This window comes from Myotis nattereri, assembly GCF_964212035.1.
Source record: "Myotis nattereri genome assembly, chromosome: 15".
Taxonomy (NCBI): Eukaryota; Metazoa; Chordata; class Mammalia; order Chiroptera; family Vespertilionidae; genus Myotis; species Myotis nattereri.
In genome coordinates this window covers 6498360-6523516 of record NC_138090.1, presented here as the reverse complement: position 1 = coordinate 6523516, position 25157 = coordinate 6498360, and the positions used below count along the sequence as shown (strand labels likewise).

Below are 25157 nucleotides of genomic sequence, written 5' to 3'. Positions count from 1 at the left end.
GAGGCAGGGACTTGTCTACCCTGGGAGCTTATACTGTCCTATAACGAAACACCAGGCAGGCCTTCATCTCTGTATTGCACCCTTCTCATCTCTAGAATAGGAACACAAGGATCTGAAATTCTAAAATGTTAGTGTGTGTTTTTAATGAGGCTGATTTTTAAATCTGCCTTTCCCACATCATTTTTCTCTCTGTCAGCCTTCCAGAGTGACAAGGGTAGAAATCATTTTTAAGCCAATGGTTCAGTTTGATTAACATACTTCTTACCACTAAGTCCCCCAGCAAACTACTGAGGTGACTAAAGGTGACTAAAGCAAACGTTCCCAGTTCTGCTACTTTGCCATCTCAGGTCCTGGACTTGCCAGATAGCTGAACCCATCGGGTATACTAAAACACTGAAAATCTAATGAGGGTAGGAATCTATTACATCCACTGGCAGTGCTTAACAAAGCATCATGCCCAGGGTTAAGTGCTCAACATATATTTATTGATCAACCTTTAAGTTGCTGAGGGATGTTATTCAGAAGCTCTAGAAATGTCTGCACAATTGCAGATTGTTATCAGCCTTCTCCGACTCTGGTGCTTCTCGGCAAATTTACATTTAGAATTTAATCTGTGTCCTTGTGTAGCTTCATACATATTTGTCGAGCCTAATTTAATTAAATTCTATTTAACAGACGATAAGATTACCTACATATGATTTCTAAAAGCAAGAGGTAATCAAGTCTAGTGGAAAGTAGAAGTTGGAGTCAAAAGAACTCGGTTCTAGGTAACCCTAAACAAGTGAGGCACCTCATGTCTCAGTATTCTCATCTGTAAAATGGGGAAATGTCATCAGACCTATATGAAATAAGAACACTATTCTTCAACTGTCTATACAATATAATTATTCTTCAAAGCAAAGACAAATCATTTTAAATGATTTCTAAAACACAGGCGGCACATTTCAATACATTTTTCAAATATGCCGACTGATTTAGGCATTTCTAAGGTTATTTTGCCTTTCAGCTTTCTCTCATGGCATCTGTGGTTACTAGCAGCTAAGGAAAAGAAAAATCTAATGTCATTAACAGTAGACCCCAGGTCCCCACCACTCACTTAATGAGGGAGGGGGGTACAGTGAAAAGCAAATGAAAAGGTAAACAAAATGAGGATGAGTGGAGCTGAGGAGAAGGGCAGAGAAAATCAGGTTAGTGAAGAAAAACAAGTCCATCTTTCATCTCTCCTGGCTCCTACTGATGGCAGACGGTGTGTTTAATCTGCTGAGAAACCAGATTTAAGGCCTCCGTTGGCATAGTCCATCCATGAATTATTAACGTTTGCAGAAGCAATAGCAGATCTGCTCACAGCGATCTGAGAGGACAATGACGATGAGCCAAGATGGGATTATTAATCCCTCCACTTCCCTTTCCTCTGGCTCCCTCTCTCCATTTCCCCGCCCCCCCCCCCCCCCCCCGGGCTCTGACTGCTTTTTAGGCGGTGTATTTTGAGCTATAGCCTCAGTTATCGGAGTTAATACTACCTCCATGGCAAAATAAAATAAAATAAAATAAAAAATCAATGACCAATTAGAAGTCATAAGTTTTTAATATATGTAAGTTTTAAACATATATTTTATTGACCACTGTGTCCTTGATGAAACAAAGATAAAAACAAGGGTGGTAACAAATTCTTTATGGACTCAAACAAATAATAACTTAAAAGTGGGCAGACAGCTGGAAAAACAGGGTTTACCTACACTAGACTTCTGTAATCACTTAACCTGGTGGATCTCAAACTAGAGGGCTTGTTAAGAGACAGATTCTGGGATCCCACCTCCATAGATTTGGAGGTCTCGGGTGGAGCCTGAGAATTTGCATTTCACACAAAGTCCCAGAGATGCTGATGCTGGTCTGACCCCACGCTTTGGAATCAGAGAAAGAGCCTCTTTTGGTTGCCAAAGGTATTGAGGGCATGAGGAGAATGGAGAAGGAAATTAAAACCAACCAGAGGTAGAAAGCTAATACAAAGACAGATGAGATTTACAGCTCCTTTGCCTCCCGAACTCCCAAAGAAAGACCTAGATGCCTAAAGGGCTCTGCAATATGTCTGCTATTCCACAATAAACCCAGTCCAGCACAACCGCTCCCCGCCCCTGCCCCCAAAAAATGAGCTAGTAGGAGCTCTGGCAGATATTACAGTGGTCAGAATGTCGCCCACACACCGAAGGGCATACGCTCAATCCCCAGTCCCAGTCGGGGCTTCCAATTGATGTGTCTCTCACACATCGATGTTTCTCTCTCCCCCCCCCTCCCCCTCATGAGCTACTAGGATGAATAGTTAACAAATGGTGAAGAACGCACATGAAGCTGGGAGTTAATCTATAAACTGATTTCCTAAAACCTGAGAAACAAAATTAAATATCCCTTGGTCATTTTCTTCCCCATCATCCTCTCTACTTAGGATCTGGCTTTCATGTATAATCAGTTCCTTTGCTATGTACTATAACAGAAAACTCTTACACACCTTTGATATCAAGCTGAGTCAGGTGCCAAAAACACAAAAGTAGAATATAAGCAGAAGCTTTGGGCAAGGGCCAAGAATTAGAAAATACACCTTCCGGGTACCCATTAAAAGTGCCAAACATAAGCAGGTTCGCTAGATGGAGAAAAGAAATTCCACTTCTTTGGGGTTTGCAAATGCAGACAACACAGTAATGAGAGCGTGTGAGAAAGAGGCCCACCTCTGGCAGCCAGCAAGGCCTGGCTCCCACAGAACCAGTCTCTCCGCCAGCCTGTACAACCTCACATCTAGATGGTGCTCACTCTACAGAGAAGACAGCCATGATTTCACAGCTAAGTCCTGATCGGAAAAAAGGAGGTACGCTCCCATTAGCAATGGCTGCTCTGGATGACAGCCAGCCTAAAAGGCTGGGGAAAGAGAGGCAGAGAAAGAGAGATGCAAAGGACAGAGAGAAAGAAAGGAAAGCAGAAGAAGGGAAGATAGCCAGGGAAAGGAAGGAAATGGGGGGTGAAACAGAAAGCAAAAACACCTGGAAAAACAAATAAACCCCCCCCCCAAAAAAATCCGCTCTAAACCCTGACGGTCCAGCTCGCCTAAAGTTTCAAATGTGACATTTGTTCCGGGTTGCCACGCTGCATTCGTTTGGCACCAATGACCTACTCAGACAACATAAACCAGGCTGAAAGGCCTAGGGCAGTGGTTCTCAACCTGTGGGTCGCGACCCCTTTGGGGGTCGAATGACCCTTTCACAGGGGTCACCTAAGACCATCGGAAAACACATATATAATTACATACTGTTTTTGTGATTAATCACTATGCTTTAATTATGTTCAATTTGTAACAATGAAAATACATCCTGCATATCAGATATTCACATTACGATTCCTAACAGTAGCAACATTACAGTTATGAAGTAGCAACGAAAATAATTTTATGGTTGGGAGTCACCACATGAGGAACTGTATTAAAGGGATGCGGCATTAGGAAGGTTGAGAACTGCTGCCCTAGGGTGACAAAGCTCAGAAACCCTGAGCCCTTCACTTAAAGGGCATCTGTAAACTAAGTCAGCAGCAGCAACAAACATCAGCACCACTTTTTGTTCCAAAGTGTACCTACGATGGAAAAAGTGAGGTCTGTCTCCACTTGGTTTACTCTAAGTAGCATTCTCATCCCTACAACTGATTTCATTAACCAGCAAACCTTTCACATGGAAAGGAATAAATGGAAATAAACTTCAAAGAAAATACGTGAGAAAAGGTCCAACAGGAAGGAAGGGACCAAAACATCAGTGGCCAAAGAACTACCTTAGTGTCTTTGCAAAAAATAATAACATGGCATTCACCCAACCAGTCCAGCCCTTGATGCTTTCCACAGCAAGGCATGATAGTAAGAACACAGGGCAAGGTACCAGAAGTATCTGTGTTCAGGTTCCACCTCAGATCGTAACTAATCTATCTGGGTCTCAACTTCCCCTTCTAATAAAGATGATGCCAACACCCATTCAACCCACCTGAAACATTGCTGTGAGCAACCAAAGATTAAAAGAAAAGATGGATCGTTTATAGGAATTGAGCAATTCTAAATAATAACAGCCATTTTTTATAATTTATCTCTAACACATGCTTTATGGACTAATTCCTCACCTCTCTGTTAAAAAAGATCTATTTTCCTTATCATTTCAAACAGATGTTCTAGTCTCAAGTACCTGGTCCATACAATTTAACACTCCCAAAATGGTCCAGCAACTTCCAGGGGCAATACAGCCATCAAGAAAGCGCCATGGAGCCATTTTTCAAGTTCTCTAAAGTAAGCATGTCTTCGTTTTGAAATTAGGGAGAAAAGTGGATTTTCCTCTTTTCCATTCAGTTCTCATTCACACTCTCAAAATCCCAAACGTAATGTTTCCTTGTCATCTAACTCCCTGAGCCCTCACTCAAGACGTGAGACTCTCTGTTCCAATCGAGAGGTGTCCAGGTTGGGAATGAAAGTCTGCAATGGACAATGATTACTTCTCCTCCAACCACCCTGAGCCCAGCTCCCTCCGAAAGCAGGACACGACCAGCCCCTCAGCTGGATTCAAGAGAGAGTCACCAGATCCATGCCGAGGGCCGCTTACACGGCAGTGCGTAACTGGGACCTCCTCTCGAACACCACAAGGACATTTTGGGTCCCTGCTTGGTCTTCTCTTTGAAATTCTGTTATGTTAGTTTGCATTTATTTAAAAGAGCCAGTTAATCCAAAGGATACCAATTTGTATGACTTCAGTTAGCATTCTATTCAACTCCCCACTTCCATGCTGTCTCCTAGAAATGAATAATTTTGCTGTATACAGAAATTACTTCCTGTTTCCTGGAGCAAACACAAAGCTGAGGGCTTTGTCTGTATCTTTAAAAAGCAAACACACATAATTCCCTTAGACAGCCAAATCATATTATAAGATTCAAGATTTCAGCATTCCGGCACACTGCCAGAGCCTAATGGCCAGTCAGACGCTAAGTAAGGAAATGGGTCTGCATTAAACCTACAAATAAGTCAACAATCAATAGTTCAGAATTACAGTAAAAATTTGATGTGCCCTTTAAATTGCTTCTAGCATCATCGTTCTACCTCCAGCTCAGCTTCAGAGGCAAAAAACAAAGATGATCAAGCAGAAGCTGCACACAACCAATTTTCAAAGCACAAAGCCTTGGCATTTCAAATCTAAAAGCTGCTCCAGGATTTCACAGAAATCCTTTACTGTGTACCTGCAGGGCAGTAAACCTGAGACATAACAGGCTGAGCTGTAGACAGAAAATTAAACTGACAGCTCAGAAAGCAGAAAAGCATGACAAAAAAGCAAGCACCTGGAGAAGATAAAGGGATGAAGCAGGTTTGGCCTTCTGTAAAACTCAACTCCCCCCAAAGCCAGCTGGAAAGCCCGTTCCAGCTTCTCCCTCAATCAACATTGTTTTATTACTAAGCTTATGCAAATAAGAGCAATGCCTGACACCCCCAGAGAGGGCTTTCTACTCTTTATTTTGCTCTAAATCAGCAGTTCTCAACCTCTGGGTCGCGACACCTTTGGCGGTCGAACGACCCTTTCACAGGGGTCGCCTAAGACCATCCTGCATATCAGATATTTACATGACGATTCATCACAGTAGCAACAGTACAGTTATGAAGTAGCCACGAAAATAATGTTATGGTTGGGTCACAACATGAGGAACTGTATTTAAAGGGCCAGAAGGTTGAGAACCACTGAGTCTGAGGCCTTAGGCTCCTCATCAGTGAAATTCGGTGAGCAATAGTATCCACAGCAGGCTATTACTGAGCAGAATTAAATGAGGAAACCCAGAAAGTGCTCGGTACAGTGTCTGGACATAATAAATGTTCAGTAAATCTTAGCTTTGCCTCCCTGATTCTAGCTGCCATAAAACAGAAGACAGGAATGCAAACTTTGGTGCCATATTTCACTACAACAGCAGGGAGCACTTAAACTAAAGGAGGGAAGGGGGAAGGGAGCGAGAAAGCACAGCTTTTAAACTAGAACTACTCCGAGGAAGGCTGAAGGGGTACCAGCCCGCAAATGGTTTGTTCCCAGTCTGAAAGGTAAAGACAAAAGCTGAGAATGAGCATTTAGAAACTTTTACAGCAATCCAACAGGATCATTTTACATCTATTGAATTTAATTTTAAAAACTAGGGCTTATATCTTATGTCTTTCTTTTCATTTTTCCTGGTCAATTTATTTTTACTCTATTTTATAAAAGTTATCTCTCAGTTTGACATAAAATGGGGGCTGGGGGGAAGGAGCTTGTTTGAGAAGCACTGATTCCGTAAGCACCTTCTGAATGAACCATACTCCTTCGTGAAGACATCTGGGCAGTGTGGAATCCCATCGCACAGCCAAGTGCCACCGCGGATGCCAGTAAACCTCCAAGGATCCACCAGCCCTGCTCATTATAGAGGGGACCTGCTGAAACAGACTGATACACACTGTGGATAAGAGAGATCTAATAAGAGAGGAGAAAGTACTCCCAGATAATATCACACCAGTGTGTTTTGGTAACTGGAGCAAATCAAGCATATTATAACCTTCCACAGCAGTTTCTACCTGTCCCTAAGATAGTGACAGCATTTTAAAATAGACAAATAATTTTTTTTTTAAAGAAAGGGGAGTGGAGCATACTCTCCCCCATATCCTTTTGCTCATGCCATTCAAAGAAATATACCAAACTGGTCAGTAATAATAAATCAACCAGTAAACCCGCACTACCCACGTATGCTCTGCTGACCTAACCCTCCCTTCTGTTTCATAAATGGCACAGCCCTAGTTGTGAAGATGTTTTCTAAGACAAGGGTTCTTCCTGTACAATTTCATGGGAGCAGTGTCACACCTGGCCTTGCTCAGCAGATTCGGCCGCAGTGCTTCCAGTGCTGCTGTTCTCTGGAAAGCACAGGCAGGGTTTTGCTGATGGCGTCTCGGCCTCAACAGCCACTCCACAGTGAAAAGAGAGGGCTCACCCTTCGGTCCTCCAGGACAATGAAGGTGGCATGTGCACCCCAAAGGATCACTGCAGATCGTTAGTGTTGCAGACCAGGGACTGCCGGCCACCTGGGCTTGGGGGACTTGCTCAACCTCTCCAATGTCTGGAGTGCAAGGTGGAAGCAAGCATTTGTGAAACGGAAACGCTTGAAAAGATAGCAATACACACTGGCGCTGAGAGCTCTGCAGCAAGAGAAATTCTAAGCATAGGTCTTGTCAGTAGAGGATGCTGCCCACCCTACCTGTCAGCTGCTTTTCCTGGTCCCCACCACACAAATCAACAAAAAGGCAAAACCAAGGGTCCGCCCTGTTGGAGCCCTTCTCTCAGTTCCTTCACAGACTGTGGGTTTTTAGTGGAGATAGTGGGAACCCAGGTGCAAAGCTTTGTAACTGAGGAGCCACACTCTGCAACCACCACCAATGGAAGGAGACACTTCAGGCTGCAGGCCTACAAAGCTTGGATTTGACATTGCAAACTGGAAATGGAGCACACGGCGCTGTGGCAAGCAGATGAAAGCAGCACACAGGGTCAAGGGCTGCCACCTGGGAATGAGAGATTGGTCTACAGTAATGCATTCAATGGAGGTTTTCACCCTCACTTAAATCACACCTACTCCAGTATCAAACAGTGCCCATTCCCGGTTCCTGAAACCAAGCAATTTAAAAATACCAGACTGAAGATGCCGACGTATGTTCCCACCTCCCAAGTGCTGGGGCATCAATAGAATAGGAAGTTAAGAGATACCTCTGAAGGAGGCAGGATGACTCAGCTCTGGTTCAAAGGCACCAGGCCTGGCCAATATTTGAAGTGCTCTCTTCAGTTGTTAGATAAATACTTTAGCCCTGGGCTTCTCCCAGAAAACTCTTCCCAAACCATCCCAAGTTCTTCAAGCTGTAACTGATACTCTCCTGCTCACTACAGGATATTAGAAACCCCTAAGACAAAGCAGCCTGTCATTTCCTACTTGCTCCAAACACATTCAGCACCCATTTATTTGCTTTGTGAGAGCCCTGCATTCAGGATAAGAGTAAATAGACAAGTCAAAACCTGAAATCTTATATCCTTGGCTCACTGAAAAGCAATTTTTCACATTTTCCACAAACAAAGCCTTTAACATCCATTTTATTTCCAGAGTTACCATTTTTAATTCCAGTCAAAGGAGACTTTAATGTAATTGCACACTTTGGCACCAGCCACACTGCCTACCTTTTCCCTTATCACATACAAGCAGAAAAATTAAATCATTTCAGTTCTGACCGCAGCAATCAGCATTAGACGACCTCATTATAAACACAGAACAGGATGGCACATGAACCTGCTTCTGGGAAGACAATTACTTTTTCTTCTTTACATGTTTACCGGCTGTTATCAGCTCTGAGATTTACACTGGGTCAGGATTTAATGACAAGGAACAGAAAACGTGTTTATTAAGTGGGTGAAATGTGGACACGGCGGTGTTCACTCAGGAGAGAAAGCCTGGCACGACGGCTGCCCTGAACAAGAACACCGGGCACGGCGAGATGCCTTTTCCACATGCCCTTCAGCTTCTGCAATGGAGTCTTGGCCCCAAAGGCACCTGGTGTTTGTTCCAGGAAAGGGTTTCTCTCCAACAGAATTTGGATACAGTGAGAACTGGATTCATTTGCTAGTGAACCCAAGAGCATTAGCTATGGGTTTAAGTCCAGAACAGGCAGCGGCTATAAGCTGGGAAAGGGCAAGCTTCAAATATCCATTCAAGTCCTTTAAAACCTCAAGAGAAAGGTTACCATGAAATTCCCTTAGGGGCAAGAGAAATACCGGTATAACAAAGGAGATCAACAAACACACCTGCTTAAACAAAAACCTCCGCACTGTGAGATTCCATGCCATAGTCTCTCATCTTTTCAGATGTGAAAACATTTAAAGAGCAAAGTCTTATTCCTTCAGAGTCCACTGCTTATTCCTCCATTTGGCCTTGGTCACCAATATGTGCAGAAAAGCCTGCTCAAGCATATCAACAGCACAAACAACATAGAAGAATTGTTTTTCCTACTTAGACTATTTCTCAGACTTGTTATATAAATTATCAGTATGCAAATAGATGCAATCTTAGGAATGAACCTCATCGCTTCCTTAAATTTACTAAAGCAGCTCTGGTAAGACCTCTCTCCTTGGGACACACGCTTAGTAGTTTCAATTTCTAGAAACAGACGAAAATGACAACTACATTCCTTTAAAAATAATCCTGGAATTAAGCTACAGTTCACCCATGCAGAATGCACTTTCCTTCAACTGAGCGGAGCCAGGGAAAGCTTACCGTGCTTTTCCCTCAATGTTACATTTGACCTATAATCTTCCTGAAGAGCCGCTGATCGTTCTAGGCAAGTCTGACCCTCTTTCCAACGAACTACCTCAGGATTTCTGAAACCAATTCCTACCAAGAACTTGCCAGTGCCACAAACACACAATTAGCAAACGGCACAGCCACTTTTCCTCTTAGCTGTTATATATAGTTGCATGTAAGCAGCAGTATCTTAATTCCGAAGATATCAAGTTAAAAGATAAACCATGAAAATAACTATTTAGGTTATATAACAATGAGGGGTTACGCCACCAGTGTGATTCACATTTATACTTACCAAAGCCATTTAGTTTTCTGATTACTGAAATAAGCTAAGAGTGGTTTGAGCATACTCTGCCTTTCCAAGGCCAAGAACAGAAAAAAGGAAGGAAACAATGAATATTTTATTACAGACGCAGTGCGGTAAGCAAAACAAGGTTTTAACAAGTCAATTACCGCTGCACCATTAATCTTATATGTGATAGATCAGTCCCCCTGACTTTAATTTTCGCATAATCATTTTATTCTGTTTAAGACTTCGTTTCCTCTTTACTCACACAGGACAGGCTTTCACCTGGAAATTTAGACATTACGAAGACCTTTGGTATAGGATTTTTTTTTTTTTTTTTTCTAAAGAACAGGCTAAATTTTCACTTATCTAAGATTTGAACTGGCTGCTAAATCAATTCCAACAACACATTCTAAATTTTTGTGAGGGAACATTCAGAAAGTTTTTTCTTAAGCAGTAAAGCCAACACACTAAATTTGGAGGTCATGGGGAGGAGAGAGCTAAGAAGACTATCAAAGGGGTGGCATCTAAGGAAAGCCTTAGAGCAGCCGTGGGCCGGATCCAGCCCGTTTGAAATGAATAAAACTAAAAAAAAAAAGACCGTACCCTTTTATGTAATGATGTTTACTTTGAATTTATATTAGTTCACACAAACACTCCATCCATGCTTTTGTTCCGGCCCTCCGGTCCAGTTTAAGAACCCATTGTGGCCCTCGAGTCAAAAAGTTTGCCCACCCCGGCCTTAGAGTGTTAGACTGAAGTTAGGGCTTGGGCATTACAGAGGCGCTACTCCACGCTAAAGGAAGGTGGTAAGCAAAGGCCTAGCGTAGAAAAGAAAAAAGAAAAGGCTTGCCACTGTTTGGCTGAATACACAAACGCCCAAATTAGCTCTTCCGACCTTAGAAAAGTACAGCTTAATCCTACTTATACTTACCCTAAAAACTAGTATTACCCTAAAAACCAGGTATTTAATACAAAGCAGACTGTTTCTAGTTGGAAAGTGTCTCTACAGAAATCTCTCAAACACATCATCGTCCTGGATTTAGGGCAGGCCCTAATCCAGTGACCAGGAGAGCCCTTACAAAAGAAGACGTAGATTTGCCAACACGAGAACAAACCTGGGAAGATGGAGGCAGAGAATGGAGTTACGCTGCCACAAACCACGGAATGCCAGGAGCTACCAGGGGCCAGAAGAAGGGTTCTCCCCTACAGTCTTCGGAGAGGAGCATGCTGCTGCCAACACCTTAATTTCAAACTCTGGCCTCCCAAATTGTGAGAGGTAAATTTCTAATGCTTGGGCCACTAAGTTTGTGGTAATTTCAAGGTAATTTGTTGTGGCAGCCATAGGAATCTAATGCAATGCATTTAGCAATAATATTCTTCTACTTGATCTAGTGTCATTAGAAAATATTATGATCTAATGCTGAGAAACAGCAGCTCCCATTTTTATGACTAACTCGGGCTACTTCTGCATTGCCTTCTTGAAATATACATGCAATCTAGTGGGAAAGCCAAGACTATAACTGAACTGTGTAAATCTGCACTTTATTACTATATAGTACACGTCAGCCATGGTACATTAGGTCTGCTCAGATCATAATAAAGATGTGCAATCTGCCCTCAATATTTCTCTCCACAGACAGAAGTGAGCAAGTGGGTCTCGGTGAGAGGGCTTGTGTTCACAAGCACCTTGATGTCACTTTAATACAGCGGGATAGTCGTGTCGGTAACATGTCCTGTTAATAGTTTTTGCTCTTCCACCTCTATTTCGCAAATGTGTAGGCCTTCTTTATGACCATTTCCAAAAAATAAAATCAATAAACATTTTTTAAAATTCCTCTAGCATCAGCCATACCTATATTTAAGTGTATTTTAAAAAATGTTACCTTTGCTGGTGACAACAATGTTTTTAAAATGTATTCTCAGTGCATGCCAATCAACATCACTGATTATGACAAACAAAAAGTAACAACAAAGCCCTAACCAATTTGGCTCAGTGGATAGAGCGTCGGCCTGCGGACTGATAGGTCCCAGGTTCGATTCTGGTCAAGGGCTTGTACCTTGGTTGCGGGCACATCCCCAGTGGGAGGTATGCAGGAGGCAGCTGATCAATGTTTCTCTCTCATCGATGGTTCTAACTCTCTATCCCGCTCCCTTCCTCTCTGTAAAAAATCAATTAAAAAAAAAAAGTATGTCTGAATTTTCTAAAAACAAAAAAACTGAAGATTTCCAACTTAACGCTCCTTGGACAATGAACACATTATGAGAAGAATTCAAAGAAAGACCATTCCACACTAAGGGCAAAGCTGGCGTGGTTCTTACCTTTGACTTCCAAATAAGAAATCAGACAAGGACATGACACTACTGTGCAGACCGGAAGTTGGAGCATAGGTCAGCTGAGCCACACGATGCAACTTAAAGCTTCCAATCCCTACTAATAACTAGAGCCATCTCAGATCAAGCCCAAGTGTCAGCCCTTTTAATGTTAAATTTTCTCCTTTAAAGCCTTTGCCGGCAAGAAGATGAAGTCAATAGAGGACTTGTTTGAAAACTAGTAAGTCTTTACTTCAGGTCTAGATACTTAATTCCCAAGTAATCAAAAGTTATCTTGAATTGACATTCTGCATTTCTGAAGGTATTCCAGAAAAGCCCAACTGAGAGGTAAAATTTTGAAATGGAGGCAACCTTCCTCTAAAAATTCAAAGATTTCCCAATGGTAAGGACCAAAACTCTTAGCTATGCTCAGAGTGTTGTTTCCTAATCAAAAAACACTAATGTGACCAAGCGTGCACTGCTAGGAAGCCACCTGATGGGAGGTTGAAGGGGACTGTTCATGAATGAAGTAGAGGGTCAGAATAAATCACCCTTATGACTCAATGCATTCAGGAGCCCATCACTCACATCTCAAAGCAAAAACTGGAGTACCACATCAGTGGGACTTGGTGAAGTGCATCAGTAAATGTGGCTGAGTATTCCAAATATGGACTGCAAATATGCCGAAGAAAACTTAAAAAGCAGTTAGTTTTAAAAAAAAACAAAAAAAAAAAACTTCCTGGGTATTTTAAACATAAAAACCAACCAACCAACAACCCATCTGACATCAAGTGCCATGTCTTCCCAAACTATTGGGGTACTCCCCAAAATATATGGTGAGTGTCCTAATTATTCGAGCACTTATCCCATTCGCCCACTTCAACCCTGCTATAAGTATTTGTTTATAGAGTATCAAGCAGTTGAAATACAAGGAGGGGAGGGGAATAGCTAAAACTAATAAAAAAAAAAAAAAGTTAAGTGACAAGTATGTATCCATGGCATTTTTGTTTGTTGTTTGTTTTTGTGGGGTTTTTTTTGTTAATCCTCATCCAAGGGTATTTTTCCATTGGTTTTTGTTGTTGTTATTGTTTTTTGTTTTGTTTTTTAAATATATTTTTTTTATTGATTTTTTACAGAGAGGAAGGGAGAGAGATAGAGAGTTAGAAACATCGATGAGAGAGAAACATCAATCAGCTGCCTCCTGCACATCTCCCACTGGGGATATGCCCGCAACCCAGGCAGGCACATGCCCTTGACCGGAATCGAACCCGGGACCCTTCAGTCCGCAGGCTGACGCCCTGTCCACTGAGCCAAACCGGTTTTGGCTGTTGTTGTTGTTTTTAAGAGAGAGTGGGAGAGGGAAAGACAGAGAGAAACATCAATGTAAGAGAAACATTGGTTGGTTGCCTCCTGCATGCACCCTGACCAGGGCCCGGGCTGAGGAGGAGCCTGCAACTAAAGTACATGCCCTTGACCGGGATTGAACCTGGGACCCTCTGGTCCGCAGGCCAATGCTCTATCCACTGAGTTAAACTGGCTAGGGCTCCATGGCATTTTGAGATTACATGGGAATAAAAAGGTAATTCTAAGGTAACAGGCAAATGTGATTTAGTCCTGGAAAGAAACTATATTTCCATACTCTGGGACCATATCAGTAACAGGAAAAATAAAGAATATCTACAGTTACTCAACTCTCAACTCAAAGTACAGTGCTTTAGGTTTCTGAATAGGACTAAATACAGAACTGTGGCCATTAGATGGATTAAAAGAGCTCTTGGGAAGGGTAGTGGGTAGAGAGTATTAATCTAAATTGAGCCCAAACAATAATACAATTAGTAACATTTGTACTAGGATTTGCCTTTGTAAGGCCTGGGTCCTTTCAATTCAAAGGTAAATCAGTAAGAAAAATGGGGTGCCCCACTATGCCTTTACTCTAACACAAATGCAGTTTCAATGCCTCAAAACTAAATGGATCACTCAAGTTTTTTCTTTAACAGTGTTTCTCTTTCTCTCTCTCTCTCTCTCTCTCTCTCTCTCTCTCTCTCTCTCACACACACACACACACACACACACACACACACACACACATATCAATTTCTGATTAGGTTAAAATAGCAATCAACTGTGCCAGTGACATGTTAAGTTAAATGAGAGTAGAGTGCTCTATTAGACAATTTCCTGGTACCACTAATGTAGCCAAATACTTCCTAGAGATTGATGAGTAGGTTTTAGTAAATAGTACTCTAAGTTTCCCCAGCTCTTTGCCAACCAATGCAAGCAAGATTGTAGAAAAGAAATGTGGAAGACGAACAGTAAAATTACTTGAGATCTAGCAAAGAAAACAAGAAAAAATACAACTAATGTTTGTGCCTTGGATTAAGCCCAAAGAAGGAAATCTATTCTCACAATCACAATAATCTAAAAGTGCAGGTCGGAACTGCTTCCTTAAATTCAGCCTAGCAGAGCACTCTGAAAATAACCCAATGTTGCCCACTAACCTCCAAAGCTGAGTCTCCTGTTCTCTGAATATCCAAGGAAGAAGAGAATTAAAAAAGAAATCGGGAATTCCTTAATCAGATGGTCAACAAGGGGCCAGGGCCTTCAACCTGGGTTGCACGCTCAGGGTTCCACCTGCACCGACCCAGGCACCTGGCAGCCCTTACCTGAATGTCTGTGTCCTTCACGGGTTCAAGAGGTTCAAAGGTGGTGGCCGCGCTCAGGCTCTCCAAGCGCTGGGAGATGTGGGAGATGTCAAGTCCCCGAGACCCAAGGAGAACTGACCTATGTAAGGATATAGGGCAGGGAGGAAAAAGTAGGATTAAGACCTCAGTAAGTTTCATAAAATACTAAAGAGTATTCTTTAGCCAAAACTCCCTGTATACTGCCTAGACCAGGGGTAGGCAAACTTTTTGACTCGAGGGTCACAATGGGTTCTTAAACTGGACCGGAGGGCCAGAACAAAAGCATGGATGGAGTGTTTGTGTGAACTAATATAAATTCAAAGTAAACATCATTACATAAAAGGGTACGGTCTTTTTTTTTTTTTTTTTTTAGTTTTATTCATTTCAAACGGGCCGGATCCGGCCCGCGGGCTGTAGTTTGCCCACGGCTGGCCTAGACACTCTTATATAGTTGGTTTATACCTTTCCATAAAGATCTATCACCTGAAATAATAGACCAACACTGCATTTGGTAGCTAGAGAGAAAGTTCTGGTTGTGCCCGAATTAGAGTAAGGGACTTGTCAAGAATAACATGAGAGTATGTCAATAAAATAACAGGCCAGACGGCTTCAAACAGTTTGCAGTAAAGGAGATCATGAGACAGGTGATCTTCTCATTCGTTCTATTATTTACAGCAACTGCAGCACGAAGCAGCATGGACAGTACATAAACAAGCATGGCTGTGCTCCAATACACCTGAACAGGCGGCCGCTGGCTTTGGCTCACAGCCTGCCACCCTGATGAACACCTTTATATGTGTCATACATATTCTTTTTCACGTGTGAAAAAATTTAATTTAAAAATATTAAACAGAAGCAAAATTCTATCAAATCTGTTCCCTAAAATAAAAACTCCAAAAAAGTGTATTTAAACTAATGAATTCAGCACCAAACAATTCAATCTTAAACCTACAATCTAATTTTAACTAAAATCTGTAAGACAGTTTTCTTTCAAAATTTCAGGTAAGAAAAAATTCCTTATTCAGTTCTCTCCTCTGCCCTCATCCTGTACTAAAATATTCACAGCACAATTTATGTCTCTGGCAAGAAGATGGAAAAATACAGTCAACAGCCCTTTGGTTTCTTTTTAAGCACTTGCCCCATCTTGTACCCATTCTTTCAATATTCTAACTTCCTCCTCCCTAAAATAATGAATTTAAGGTAGAAAGAGATGAGGAAGAATGGAAATTTACAAGAAAGAGAGCATGACTGATAATTGTTACCAAGAAAACATTTTCCGTTTTTGCTCTTAATAGGCTGTAAAGCTGAGGCAATTAAATTATAACTATAGCAACTCAGCTGGCATGATGATCCTCTGGCTCCAGCAGCATCCTTGCACACCAGCATAGAGCCTGCACACTCAAGACCGGGGGAACTACAGGCAATGGGGAGCAGCAGTAAGGAGCCTAGTTAGCCGAAATGTCTAACGGTTGGCTGGGGTGTGGGGGAACAGAGTCGGGGAGCAGTTGGTTGCAGGTAGCTGCAAGGTTGGATAGTTCAAAATCCCTGCCAGGGCTCCTCTGACTTACTTTACCAATACCAACATTTATTACGTACCCCAAACAACGTACTCATCTATAATAATAAAAGCGTAACATGCAAATCGACCCAACGGCCGAACAGCGGAACAACTGTCCCGAAGTCCTTCCGGACGACCTTGTGGACAAAGCCAGGGCTGCGAAGGCCCATTCTTGCACGAATTTCGTGCACAGGGCCTCTGGCGTTAACAAAAGCACTTAGGTCTTTCTCAAGTTCAATTCAGAAATTGCCAATTTCCCACATCTCCCACACAGAACAAGTAACAGCAGCCCTCCTCTTTGCATGTGCTCTGGAGTCAGCCTGTCTGGGTTTAAACCCTGGCTCATCACTCACCAGTTGTGTGATCTGAGAATTACTTGCCCTCTCTGAGCCTCAGCTGCTCAATGTAATAAGCAAATCTTAAGTAGTCAGTAAATCACACTTCTTTTTTTCTTTTTTTTTTTAATGTTTTTATTGATTTCAGAGAGGAAAGGAGAGGGAGAGAGATATAGAAATATCAATGAGGAGAATCATTGATTCACTGCCTCCCTCACATCCCACACTAGGGATCGAGCCTGCTACCCGGGCATGTGCCCTGACTGGGAAGCAAACCATGACCTCCTGGTTCAGAGTGGATGCTCAACCACTGAGCCATGCTGACCGGACTAAATCATAGTTCTTATGGAAAGCACCAACATTTTTTTCTGCCTCCCAAAATTATAAGCTCCTTGAAGACAAGGACCATGTCTAACTGATGGTAGGAGCCCCAGAGAAGTCCCAGGCCCGGCACAGTGAGGACCCCAAACACACGTCTGTGGAATCAACAGCCCAATCAATGCTGTGCAGCAGCAGCAGCCACTGGCCAGCCATCAGTCAGCACTCTTCTGCAGCTGCACTCTCTGGCGCTCACCCTCTTTCCTGGATAATCCACTGGCAGACACTGCATTGCCAGGTCCCTCAGAGGCAGCCTACGGGGTCACTGACAATAAGCAGACAGAATCACTCCTCGCTTGGATGGCTTCTCGCCACTGACTGCATCAACTTCTTCCAATGCCCTTAAAAACATTGTTCATCTCTGAGTGCTCACTGGCACAGGCAGAAACACTCACCTGTGTGGCCCATACTGACTAATATACTTGCAGGAGCCATTATGACCCAACAGTCAGCGAACCCAGGCAGGAACTGCTGTGACTGGTTTCTGCATGACAAAACTCTTCGCCCCTTCCCATCCTGATCATCTTTGCTTGTGATATGGGCTCACAGCTTGGTCAGAAAGACTGGCTGGAAAAGCCGGGCAAGGAGACAAAGCAAGGCTACTGACCTGTTTACACACTCGCTCTGAGTTCCCAAGAAACTGGCTTGTGTGTCATTTACAAACTGAATCCAAATTCAGGACAGGAGAGAAGAAATGGATCCTGCCCCCAGCCACCCAGCAGCAACGCTGCTTCCCCACCAGTACTCACGCCTTGACATCTGCTGTCTCCTGGGACGTGCGTGTGAGGGTCCGGGAACGCAGGCGCTCGCCCGCCTGCTGGATCTCCTGCAGGTTCCGTTCCACGTGGGGAAGCTCTGAGATGCCCTCGGTCTCGGCAGCAAGCTGCTCAGCTTGCTGAAGGAGCTCGCCAAACCCCTCGGTATCCATTGGCGCTGCAGATCCTAGAGGGGGAGAAGAAAGGGACCTCAATCGAGGAAAAGATAGTCTTTAAACACTATCTGAATCTGTTACAAGCTTAATAAAACACTAGGACATTGTTTTTTTAAAAATATGGAACACTTTACGAATTTGCGTGTCATCCTTGTGCATGGGGCCACACTAATCTTCTCTGTATTGTTCCAATTTTAGTATATATGCTGCCGAAACGAGCACAACACCAGGACTTTTTGTAAACAGACAAGTGGATTTGTTCCTGAACATACCCCAAGAACAGGCCTGACAGAGAAAATGAGTCAGACTGTGAAGAAATAGATCATTTCTAGCCCTAGCCAGTGTGGCTCAGTGGATAGAGCATCTGACTGCAGATGGAAGGGTCCTAGGTTTGATTCCTGTCAAGGGCACATGCCTGGGTTGCAGGCTCAGTCCCCAGTAGGGGGGTGTGCAGGAGGCAGCTGATCAATGATTCTCTCTCATCACTGATGTTTCAATCTCTCTCTTCCTCTTCCTTCCTCTCTGAAATCATTAAAAATACACTTTTTTTAAAAAAAAAAAATAGATCATTTCTGTGTATATTGTCAGGCCCAAGACTGACTTCTGCCATCAGAACAAATGCAAAGACACTAAGCCACAGACCAGGATTCCTGCCTCCTTCCACGGACTCAAAGAACCACCACCCTCCACCTCCTATTTCGCCACCTGTCTAAGTAAAACAACACTACCCACAGTACTAGGCAACTTATAAGGCCCTTATCTCATGACTAGAGGCCTGGTGCACGACATTTGTGCACTGTGGGTGGGGAGCAGGCCTAACCCGGCATTCGGACATCCCCCGAGGGGTCCTTAGTGCTGCTGCGGAGTCGGGAGAGGCTCCCACCACCACTGCTGCGGTGGCCAGCCGTCAGCCGGCTTCTGGCTGAGCGGTGCTCCCCCTGTGGGAGTGCACTGACCACCAGGGGGCAGCTTTTGCATTGAGTGTCTGCCCCCTGGTGGTCAGTGCGCTTCATAGTGACTGGTCATTCCGCCCTTCAGTCAATATGCATATTAGGGTTTTATTATATAAGATAGGATTCTCAGCAACTCTGTGAGAGTCCTGAGCAAACAGAAGAAGCAACTCCAGCCCACAGAGCTCAGCTCCATGCCCACAATACTCTCCACTACAAAGGGGCTGAACCAAGACCAGAAGATAGGTCTTCTGACTAATTTCACGTTATTTTCACATAACTGCTCCTCCACTAACATAATCACATAATAGACAGTCTCTTCAAATTCACGTCCAGGTCTCCACTCTCATGTTCTTTAGCTTACAAGATTACTGAGAGCAGAGATCCATGTTTGTTTGTTATGATATTCAGATGTTAGACTTAATTGTTAATATACCTACTACTTTTAGAAATATGATTGCTACTAATAATTACAATATAAATAGCAGCTGGCTTCTAGACCATGAATGTTAACAAGACCACCTGTTTCTCCACCAAATGACCAAAAAAAGCCCTATGAACAGTGTTAAAAATTTAACAGATATTATATATTTATGAATTATATATATCCTGTACTATCCTTATATAAGGATCTTAACCAAAACGATGTTAAGTCCTACGACTATTTAAATAAACAGAAGATAAACAGTATCACCATCATTAGGGGGGGAAAAATTTATGTTGCTAAAAGGTTAACAAAGTAATTTATTTAAAAAATAACAAAATTCCTTAAACAGTAGCTCTTGTTGATTATACTTTTCTACTTTGTTTTAAACCACTTTTGAAATCCCACTGGTCTAGAATTGTGGTTACAGTACTAATTAATATATATCTCAGCTTTGAAGGACCGGTTAATGTTAAAAGGGCATAGTTACCATCATAAATCTACAGCAGGAGAAAAAGAACTTTTTAAAGTGAGCATTAAGCAACATTAACTTTAAAGGCAAGGGCACAAGGTTAAAACAAAAGTAGCTCAGCTGGAGTAATCATGAAAACGTTTTGAAATTCTTTATGAAGTACTAAACTGAGTTCAATCTTTAGACAAAAAGTCATATACACAATAACTCTTCACTTACAAGTTTCCAGAAAAATCATTGTCTTCACCCAAGAGAATCAGGCAATCTCTACGTGTGGGAAATGGGATGGCAGACAAAGGAAGTTTTTCTCAAGGACCGAAAAAGAAGAATATTTTTAAACCATAGCTCCTGCTTAATGGAGAAATGTTTTACCTCAGAAACCCTTGAGGTCAATGACATTCTACTACCTACCAGAAACATGGCTGATCACCAGAAAGAGGAAAGAAAAGTAATTTGCTGCCTCTTCCCCATACATTTTTCTCACTCTAAGATAAACACAATTTGTCCATCAGAGCCAAAGCAAAGGAAATACTGTTTTTCTTTCATAAGGAAATTTCTGGAACTCTCTGAATAAAGAACTGAATGATGCTGAAACCAGTTTGGCTCAGTGGATAGAGCGTCGGCCTGCAGACTGAAGGGTCCCAGGTTCGATTCTGGTCAAGGGCATGTACCTGGGTCGCGGGCACATCCCCAGTGGGAGATGTGCAGGAGGCAGCTGATCGATGTTTCTCTCTCATCGATGTTTCTAACTCTCTATCTCTCTCCCTTCCTCTCTGTAAAAAATCAATAAAATATATTTTAAAAAAAAAAAAAAAGAACTGAACAAAATAAAACTTTTCTATGTTTAAAAGAAGAAGAACCCAGCCGGTATGGCTGAATGGTTGAGTGCTGACCCATGTACCAAGAGGTCACCAGTTCCATTCCTAGTCAGGGCACACGCCTAGGTTGTGGGCTTGATCCCTAGAATTGGGCATGCAGGAGGCAGCCAACGGAAGTTTCTCATCTATCTATCACTCTCCCTTCCTCTCTCTCTGAAAAAAAAGGGGGGGGAGGGTAGGGGGAGGAAAAAGAATAACATTTTACATTCCTGTAAGAGAAATTCAGACAAAGGAAATGCTCAATTTCTCAAATGACCTACCCATATAAAGATTTAGAGTGATGATACCCAGGCCGGGCGTGGCTCAGCAGTAAAGCGTTAACCTAGGAACCAAGAGGTTCGATTCCCAGTCAGGGTATATGCCCAGGTTGCAGGCTCAATCATCAGTGGGGGCGTACAAGAGGCAGCCAATCAATGAGTCTCTCTTATCATTGATGTTTCTATCTCTCTCTCCCTCTCCCTTCCTCTCTGAAATCAATTTTATATATATATATATATATATATTTTAAAGTTTATATATATATAAAGTTTATATATATATAAAGTTTATATATATATATATATATATATATATATTTTAAAGTTTAGAGTGAAGGATTTAAGTATAAATAATTAAGACGAAAATCATGATTCATGTGGTCCAATAAAAGACTTTTTAAATTTATTTAAAGAATTATGTTGACCATGGTAAAAACAAAGCCGGAATCTCTAAACAACACCCTAACTTTTATAAGCCCCAAACGGAGCTCTAACCTTGTCTACAAAACTTGGTCCTTGCCTTCTCAGTGTGGAGACACCATGACTCAGTTGCTTCAGCCAAAAGCTTTGAAAGCTTGCATGACTCATACCTCCCATCCAATAGGTCAACGAAGCCTTTCAAATCTACCTTCAAAACATCCAGAATCGCCGAAACCGGTTTGGCTCAGTGGATAGAGCGTCGGCCTGCGGACTGCGGGGTCCCAGGTTCGATTCCGGTCAAGGGCATGTACCTGGGCTGCGGGCACATCCCCAGTGGGAGATGTGCAGGAGGCGGCTGATCGATGTTTCTCTCTCATCGATGTTTCTAACTCTCTATCTCTCTCCCCTCCTCTCTGTAAAAAAATCAATAAAATATATTTAAAAAAAAAAACATCCAGAATCGACCTCTTCCCACCACTTTCACCCATTTGAGTCACTATCACCTCTTCCCTGATCTCCTGCTTCAGCCCTCTCCGCCTACAGTCTATTCTCAACCCAGCAACCAGGGATCCTTATAAAGTCCGAGCACATCCCTCCTCTGCTTAAATCTCTTGTACAGAGGGAAGCCCTGTAGAAGCAGCCCATCTCTCCTTACCTCCTGGACTCACTCCAGACCTGTCCCCCCTTCCTTTCCTGGGCTCCCGCCACTCTGAGGCCTCTTTGCGGGTACCCCAGTGGTCAGGCCCATTCCTACCCTAAAGTCTTTGTACTCCATTTTCTCTACTTGGATCACTCCTCTCCCAGATATACACCAGACGATTCCCTGTCTCGCTGTTTCAGCTAAACTGTCACCTTGCCTTAGATGACAACCTAGAACAAAATAGTTAAGAGTGCAATCTGCAACCCCCACCAGCACTCCCCCATCTCTCTTACTGTCTGTCACCCCTGCTAAATGTAAGTTGCACAAGGACAGGGACTTGTCTGCTTTGTTCACTGATGTTCCCCGGGTCTTAGAACAGTGCCTGGCACATAGCAGACAATCATTTTCTGTTGAATGAACAGGAGGAGTTTTATTCTTCCGTCCGTGGGGTCTGTTCTCCAAGGCTTCCTGCACTCCCCTGCCAAATCGGCACCCACTGACACGCAAAGAGCAGAGCAAACACATTCCCTTCCGACCACCAACTGATACTTAACATTTCTGAGGCTGCAGAGCATAAGGCAGTGACAGTATAAATGGCATCAGTTCAGATCACACTTGGTCCAGACTAATGCTTTTCCCAGACAAAAAAAGCCAGTGATATTTTAGAAGAAATAACCCAGTTTTCAGGTGAACGGAATCCCAAACCAAAAGAATAAATATACATGTAGGAAGAAATTTGCGATAGAACTTCAGAGTAGAAAATAAACTTGTTCCATGTCTCTGAGAAGAGATATGTATATAACATCATATTTAAGAAATACTGGCTCTATCCTGCATTGTATATAAAGCAACCAGTAGAAATTAATTTACAAAAAAATTATTGCCAGCCAGCATGGCTCAGTGGTTGAGCATCGATCTATGGACCCAGAAGGGGCACATGCTCGGGTTGTGGGCTTGATCCCCAGTGTGGGGCAGGCAGGAGGCAGCTGATCAGTGATTCACTCTCATCATTGATGTTCCTATCACTCCCTCTCCCTTCCTCTCTGAAATCAATAAAATTATATCTTTTTTAAAAATTATTAAAGTTTCCAAATCTATACTCTGATATACTCACCATTCCATTTCATTAAGATGTTTTAATTTGTGGTTAATTTAATCAATTTAAGGACAGTTTTTAGTACCTCTGCAAAATACATATCAAATCAGACATAAAATATAGGGGTTAACCAACCAAATATCAATTTTGACCCAAGATACTGGAAACTGATCATGAAATTAACCTCCCTCGCTTTGTCCAACAGAAAGAACTAAAATGATGGGGTGGGAGAGGGATGAAGTCCAAGCTTCGTGTTGTAAAAATCTGGCCAGGACACATGCAGAGACTGGACGCCAGCTGCACCATTGGGGAGCTATGGAGGAGGGAGCCAGGAAGGAGCCAGAGAACTCTCGGAAGTGGGTTGTGGACAGTCAATGGAGCAAACCTGGAGCTGGATGGGAAAAGGCCAGTGGGGACGACTCACCGCACTGAGTCCTTTCTGTCTGCAGTGACTCAGCCTGATTGGGAGAGGGCTTTGGAAACACTGACAGGTGCATCACAGGGTCCCAGGGTCCCACGCAACAAACTGCTCTCTGGTGCCCCTGGGCAGAAGTCCTACTGAGCCTCCAGACCTCCTCAACTACCAAGCAACGGAAAGCCTTAGAAGGAAGGGCAATTTACCACTGCTGTCAGAAGGCAGGACTATTTACCCTTGCAGGGGGATAACAGAAGGGAGGCTTCGAGGGGGTGGGATGGGGGGGGCGTGATTTTCTGGGGTTTTTTTAAATCTGGGAGCTGCTTAATAGTGCGTTTGTTCAATTAGAAAATCCATTGAGCTTCACTCAAAGGGGAAGGTGATCAGGATGGGGCTGGTCACCAGAAAGACCAAGTGATTGGAGAGCTGACACTTTCAGCCCCACCCACCAACCTCGGGGCTGCATAGTAATCTCTATAAAAACTCTTGAACAGCCCAGCCTGCATGGCTCAGTGGTTGAGCACCAACCTATGAACCAGGAGGTAACAGTTTGATTCCCAGTTGGGGGCACAGGCCTGGGTTGTGGGCTCAATCCCCAGCAGGGGGCGTGCAGGAGGCAGCTGATCAATAATTCTCTCTCATCATTGATGTTTCTACATCTCTCTCCCTCTCCCTTCCTCTCTGAAAGCAATAAAAAAAAATATATATTTAACCTGCGGGGTGGGAGTGGCCGGGGGAGTGATCAATCGGGGGAAAAAGGAGACATGTAATACTTTAAACAATAAAAAAAAATGCACAGATATATACATTTTATATATATATATATACACACACACACACACACACACACACACACACACATATATATATACTGGTGTCCCGGTGCATGGATTCGTGCACATTAAAAGGAAATTAATTAGAAGAAATATTTTAATATCGCTATTCACATCTTGCTAATGAAAAGAAAATAGGATTCTACCAAGTCTCCTATCTACCTACTCCAGGATTTCTGTAAGGATCAAATGAGATGAGGGACAGGAAAATGCTTCACAAACATTTGGTTAAACTATAAAATGTTTGCACCTGGCTATAAAGCAAGTCCGGTTCCTTGGCTGAAGAAACTCCAAGGATGCTAGTCGCTAGGGAGAGGAAGCTGGGCGTTGCTATGTGACGTCATTACCTGGCACCCACAGCCAACGTTTTCCGGGCTAAGCTGGGCTGTGGGCCACATTTTGCACCATGGGGTCTTGGCAGCATTGGCTGCAATTTGGTGGGGTATCACTCCAGAGTGGTGGCAGGGCCTGTGTACCACTTGAGGGAAGCCGAGTGTTGGTTGTGGGCACCAGATCAGTGGTGCTGTTTATTTTTAAATGGCCAGTGCGCATGATGGCAGCTCCTGCATTGAGCATCTGCCCCCTGGTGGTCAGTGCGCGTCATAGCTACTGGTCCGACAGGCGGACACTTAGCCTTTTATATTGAGAAGATATTTAAGAAAACAAACTCTTGAACAATGAGATTGATGAGTTCTGGGTGGTAAGTGCTTCCACAGGTTGGAAGGGTAGGGCACCTGTTTCATAGGACAGAAGCTCCGGTGCTCAAGACCCTTCCAGATTCCACCTTATGTACCTCTTTGACTGGCTGTTCATCTATATCAGTGGTTCTCAACCTGTGGGTCGTGACCCCTTTGGGGGTCAAACAACCCTTTCACAAGGGTCGCCTAAGACCATCGGAAAACACATATATAATTACATACTGTTTTTGTGATTAATCACTAT

At 43.1% G+C, this 25157-nt stretch overlaps 1 protein-coding gene across 3 annotated transcripts in view; it reads right to left on the bottom strand.

The window, feature by feature from the left end:
- The window catches only part of NUP93 (nucleoporin 93), a 90901-nt gene that overhangs the window by 60404 nt on the left and 5340 nt on the right, over nucleotides 1-25157 (bottom strand). For 2 of the 3 annotated variants that reach the window (XM_081106662.1, XM_081106660.1), the window contains exons 2-3: nucleotides 17649-17841; nucleotides 14611-14728 (exon numbers count right to left, since the gene is read on the bottom strand). In XM_081106662.1, coding sequence (XP_080962788.1) covers nucleotides 14611-14728; nucleotides 17649-17827 — 297 coding nt within the window. In that variant the 5' untranslated portion in view covers nucleotides 17828-17841. Of the gene's footprint in view, nucleotides 1-14610; nucleotides 14729-17648; nucleotides 17865-25157 lie in introns of all 3 variants that reach the window. The other variant, XM_081106661.1, reaches the window with a different exon arrangement.